At 48.5% G+C, this 6,000-nt stretch overlaps 1 protein-coding gene across 1 annotated transcript in view; it reads right to left on the bottom strand.

Moving 5' to 3' along the window:
- Window positions 1–1,455: 1,455 nt before the first annotated feature.
- The window catches only part of LOC126263246 (igLON family member 5-like), a gene marked incomplete at its 5' end in the record, with an annotated part of 171,569 nt that continues 167,024 nt past the window's right edge, over window positions 1,456–6,000 (bottom strand). The window contains one exon of the mRNA XM_049960331.1: window positions 1,456–1,613. Coding sequence (XP_049816288.1) covers window positions 1,456–1,613 — 158 coding nt within the window. The remainder of the gene's footprint in view (window positions 1,614–6,000) is intronic.

The following is a 6,000-nucleotide window of genomic DNA, read 5'->3' as shown; positions in this document are numbered from 1 at the left end:
GAGAAAATATTCCAAAGGTGGTGAGTATCGTGACTGCTGTTCAAATGGTTCAAATGGCTCTAACCGCTATGGGACTTAACATCTGAGGTCATCAGTCCCCTAGAACTTAGAACTACTTAAACCTAACTAACCTCAGGACATCACACACATCCATGCCCGAGACAGGATTAGAACCTGTGACCGTAGCAGCCGCGTGGTTCCGGACTGAAACGCCTAGAACCACTCGACCGCAGCGGCCAGCATGACTGCTGTCTGACTTGCTATGTAACCAAGGGTATTTTTGTGCGCTATGTTCGAATTTTCTGTGGCCTCAATGGAAAGCACTTTTCCTTTAACTGTTGCTCATTTAACGTTTATCGAATTTCAATGTTGAGTTCATCGTTGAGGTACTGTGGGAATGAGTAGTAGGATAATTTCATTCATGTCGAAAAAGTAAACCAGCATACTTCCCTCTTGATTCTCGCTGGTTTTCGTTTGCATGTTGCCTTTATAGGCCCGTTTGCCATTCGTTTTGGGTCATACCCATAATATAACCACTGGCGTCTGGGAGTACTTTATCACATGAGTTTGACAAGATGAGTATTATATGTATTTATTAATGTTGCAGAATAGACTGAAGAAGTCAAACGGTAAACAGTTCGAATAAATGTTTCGATTCCATCTTTTAATCGCTGAGAAATGAAGTGGATCAGCCACAGCAAATTATTTATTTTCTATGCATGCCACTGTATCATAGACAGTTGGGATACAGGGTGTTACAAAAAGGTACGGCCAAACTTTCAGGAAACATTCCTCACACAGAAATAAAGAAAAGATGTTATGTGGACATGTGTCCGGAAAAGCTTAATTTCCATGTTAGAGATCATTTTAGCCTCGTCAGTATGTACTCTACTTCGCCGATTCACCGCCAGTTGGCCTCCATGTTCTACCACCTACGCTCAATGGAGCACGTTACCATGATTTCATACTGGATACTCTACCTGTGTTGCTAGAACATGTGCCTTTACAAGTACGACACAACATGTGGATCATACGATGGAGCTCCTGCACATTTCAGTCGAAGTTTGGCCGTACCTTTTCGTAACACCCTGTATAACCTGCTGTACTGTGGAGAGCGGTTCACCAAAGTCTGGAAAATCTGGAAATTAGCGACGTACTCGAGTAGCTGATCTCTCTGTAAGACAATGAGTGGTGGGGCACTAAAGGAGAAAGCAGCTCGTCGTTAACGGTTACAAAAGATATTTATTAAGTCTTATTTTACAAAGATAAAGACATCGAGTAGAGGTGGTGGCGATCCGCCGGTAGGAGAGCGCTGGCGGCGGGGGTCGCGCGGGTAGCGGCGGCGGCAGGCGCCACTACAGCCGGGCGGGCGGCCGCAGCGGCCGCGCCTCACTCGCCGAGCCGGCGCCGCGCGCTCCCCGGCCGTCGCGCTGTCTGCTGACGCCGGGCGGCGCGTCAGCTCCACGACGCCGGAGTCAGCGTTGGCAGCGACAGCAGCAGCAGCAGCAGCTGTTGTAGCGTCAGGAAGAGCGCCGACGCCGGCCACGGGGCCGCGGCGGCCGCCGACGCCGACGCCTTGCGCGTGTCTTGCTGCATCGGCGCCGGCTTCTCTGCTGCAACAACATCCCGACGTACAACTTCCAGGCTGGGCACACAAAAACTCTGCGTTTCATTGTAGATAGTTTGGCCAACGTTTTTCTAAACTCCAGCATGAATCAAAATGGTAGGAGAGGTCACAGTGATAAACAAGGGCTACCGTAGCACCTCGTCCAGTCGATATTGCCACGTGTACTCGTGGATACAGTTTGCTGCAGTGTCGCCATATGAACCATCTTTGGAACGTTCTTGAAACATCTCATGCGTGTAATACTTCCCTATTCTGGAATATTCACTGAAAAGTGTTTCGGGTCGGCACAGTTGTATAAAACGCTCTTGGGCCTCTTGCCTAACGGTACAGCATGAAACTCCACGCTTTCGACAAAGACCTTCATCGTCTTCGTCAGGAGCAAGAGACTGTCAAAAGTGCTGCTATGTGGGTCTTATATACCCAAAAAGAACCGATTCTTATTGGTCGGTAATTACGTCACTCTGTCGCATATGGTATCAACGTCAGCGGTGGTGGCGCCACCGCTCCTGTCATAGCGTAATCATTCAAACGAACATCTCTGGCTCTTCTCCGCGTCGACGGCTCACTTACATGCACCGCTAAGATTGCATTCTCTCTCTCGGCTGAAGTTCCTATCGACATTCTTATTTCTACACCCACTTTATTTACAGAATCCCAGTATGTAGGAGCTTGGGAGAAAGCTTTCGTTTCACCAAACAGTATCCTATGTTTGATTCTGAGGCTGCACTCAACAACTACAAATATGTCCATTTCTCTGTTTTTAATATGACGTTGATGTTCTGTTTCACTTGGTCCTGACGAAGAAGATGAAGGTAACCGTCGAAAGCTTGGGGTTTCATTCTGTATTGATGCGACAACAAGTCTATGGTCACAAACTTTTTGTTAACAGATTACCGGTTTCGGTCTATAATGACCATCACCAGATCTGCAGCAGAAAATGGTCAAAACATAAATACACTCGCAGATTGTCTACAGCTTAAAAACAATACATAGACCATAATGAAAAGTACTACTGACAATATATGTTTTTGTGCGCTTTAAGTGTGAAGAGGCATACCTGTTTCATAAAATGAAAGTCCTAAAGTACTGCAGCCATAGTGGCATCGTCAAATGTTAAATGCAGAACCTGCACAATCGTCGTCAAATGTATATAAATAACATCACATGCACGAGTCATGTTGTCAGTAGCACTACTGTTCAAAACAAGCCACCGCACAGTAACCACAAGATGTTTGTGTTGTAAGTTCACCAGATGTCGCTAATGACATTATACATTAGTTATCAATAATTAATTGAACAGCGAAAATAACGGGTGATATAATAGCTGAAGTCTGTAATGAGCTAATAACGTGTAAAAGGCCTTACAGTAAGAAAAATCAATAAAAAGAATACGAAAAAAGTAAGATTGTTAAATAGAGGAAGAGTTAAGAAACAGTTGTTGACATAAGCTCAAGTGCCAATACACTAGATAATGACATAAATATTAAACACCTTTGATAATGCACCGGATAATATTAGACAACATAAAACAAATCGCTAAAGAAGCCACAGCATTTATCCGAAACTGGTCATTACATGGGGAACATAGAAAATTGTATGCGTATTCTTCACAGAGTGGAAAAAGGCCGTTTTCTTAATTTGTTAGAGGAGCTTGAAATTTATAAAGCAAAAAATAAAGAACCAGCTAAACTGCTTAACTAGCAGAGTGACTTTGTGCCCTATGCCTACTAGGCTTTATTTGACAATGTTTTACTCTAATCACTGTTTTTTTCCGTTATTGTTATTTTGCAACTCATACAAGGTGGGCTGGCAGCGGAAAATTTTACTCCGCTCTTCAGCCACAAGCAGTACAATAAAAGAGAAACTGAAGACAAAAAAGCAACAGACTGGATGTTAAAAAACAGTAGATACAATAATTAAAACCATGAAGCCGTTCCGACTAAACGAAAAAATAAGAAAAACTGTCGGCACTGTACACAAACACTGATGATTTAGACGTTACACGTTAACGAAGGAGTATGGGCGGCGAAAAACACTAAATCACAAACACGACAGCACACACACTAAAAACTGATGGCAATGATCTCCGGCGCACAAATGTCCACTTAACGTGTGCGAGTCCAGGGACCTGCCAGGAGAGGAAGGAGGTGGTGGGGAGGGAGAGGGGAGAGCAGAGATGCCAATGGCAGAGGAGATGGTGGGCGGACTGAAGGTATGGGGATAGGGGAAGCCCAGGGGAGGAGGGGAGAGAAAGGGAGGAGGGAGGGAAGGGGGAGAGAAGGGAGATAGGGTGCCCATAGTAACAAACACAGGAAGTAGGAGGGGAGTATCAAAGTTGGTAGGAGGGGTAGATGGAGGGAAGGAGGGCATCATCAGGGAGGGGGAGATTGCGGAAGCCACCTTGGGAGAGGGTGTGGAGAGTGGAGAGATGGAGAGCAGGTGGGACATGGAGGTACTGGCGCAGCAGCGGACGGGGCGGGAGAGGATGTGAGAGACGAGTGGGTGAGGGGGATCTAGTTTACGGGAGGTGTAGAGGATCCGTATCCGTTCGAGCAAATGGAGGAGGTGGAGGAATGGGTAAGGTTGTAGAGGATCCGCGTGGGGGAGGGGAGACGGATACAATAGGCGAGGCGAAGAGCATGGTGTTCGAGGATTTGAAGGGATTTGTAAAAGGTAGGAGGGGCGGAGATCCAGGCAGGGTGGGCGTAGCAGAGGATAGAGCGGATGAGGGATTTGTAGGTGTGGAGGATGGTGGAGGAGTCCAGACCCCATGTACAGCCAAAAAGGAGCTTGAGGAGATGGTCGGGAGCGTGCCATGGCTTGGACTGTCCGGAGATGGGGTCCAGGAGAGGCGACGGTCAAGGGTGACGTCAAGGTACTTAAGGGTGGGGGTGAGGGCGATAGGATGGCCATAGATAGTGACATAGAAGTCGAGGAGGCGGAAGGAAGGGGTGATTTTGCCTACAATGATCGCCTGAGTTTTGGAAGGATTGACCTTAAGCAACCGCTGGTTGCACCAAGTGGTGAACAGGTCAAGATGGGATTGGAGAAGGTGTTCGGTGCGCTGCAGGGTGGGGGCAAGGGCAAGGAAGGCAGTGTCATTGGCGTACTGGAGAAGGTGGATGGGAGGTGAAGGCGGCGGCATGTCCGCCTTATACAAAAGGTACAGAGGGGAGAGGACGGAACGTTGGCACACACTGGCTAAGGGGAAATAGGTGTAGGAATCCGTGTTATGGATGGTGACGTAGTAAGGACGTTGGGAAGAAAAGGACCCGATCAGATGGACGTAGTTACTAGGAAGGGCGAAGGTTTGGAGCTTGAAGAGGAGTCTAATCACTGCTTATTTTTTTCTCCTTTATTGTTATTTTTATACCTGTACATCAGGTAGGCTGGCAGCGGCATGCTACGCCGCTCTTCAGCCTTAGAGTTGACAATGAGATAACACAGAAAGAAGATCCAGAATAAACATAGTGACAGGCAAAAAACAGTGGACACGTAGATACAAAAACATGGAGCCGTTCACACTCGATGGTAACGACACTGAAACATGTTGACACGGCGCACATAACACTGATGAATTCGACGGCACAGGTGAACGTGTGAGCGTGACGGCGTACACTAAAAAACTGAAAACGATAGCACACACACGCGAAACTGATGGCGATGATCTCCGAGGCGCGAATGTCCACATAGCGTGTATGAGTCTGGGGACCTGCCAAGAGGGGAAGAAGCGGGAGTGGGAGGGAGAGGGGTGAGCAAGGATGCCAATGGCGGAGGAGACAGTAGTAGAAACGGAGGAAGGGCTGGAGGGGAAGCCCGGGGGAGGGGTGGGGAGAAAGGGAGGAGGGAGGGAAGGCGGAGAGAAGGGAAAAAGGGTGCCCAAAGGAAACAAACACAGGAAGTGGGAGGGAGGATCAAGGTTGGTAGGAGGGGGAGGGGAGGAGGGCATCATCAGAGAGGGGGAGCTGGCGGAAGCCACCTTGGGAGAGGGTGTGGAGAGATGGAGAGCAGGTGGGACATGGCGGTACAGGCACAGCAGCGGACGGGGCGGGAGAGGGTGGGAGACACCAGCAGTGAGGAGGATCAAGTTTGTGGCAGGTGTAGAGTATCCGTATCCGTTCAAGGAACAGGAGGAGGTGGGGGAAGGGAATGAGGTCGTACAGGATCCACATGGGGGAGGGGAGACGGATGCGATAGGAGAGGCGAAGAGCATGGCGTTCTAGGATCTGAAGGGATTTGCAAAAGGTAGGGGGAGCGGAGATCCAGGCAGTGTGGGCGTAACAAAGGATAGGGCGAATGAGGGATTTATAGGTATGGAGGATGGTTGAGGGGTCCAGACCCCAAGTTCGGCCGGAGACAGAGGCGGGAGCGTG

The sequence above is a fragment of the Schistocerca nitens genome, chromosome 6 (genome assembly GCF_023898315.1).
Source record: "Schistocerca nitens isolate TAMUIC-IGC-003100 chromosome 6, iqSchNite1.1, whole genome shotgun sequence".
NCBI classification, from domain to species: domain Eukaryota; kingdom Metazoa; phylum Arthropoda; class Insecta; order Orthoptera; family Acrididae; genus Schistocerca; species Schistocerca nitens.
The sequence above is the reverse complement of the archived record's forward strand: the minus strand, read 5'-3'. Positions and strand labels throughout refer to the sequence as shown.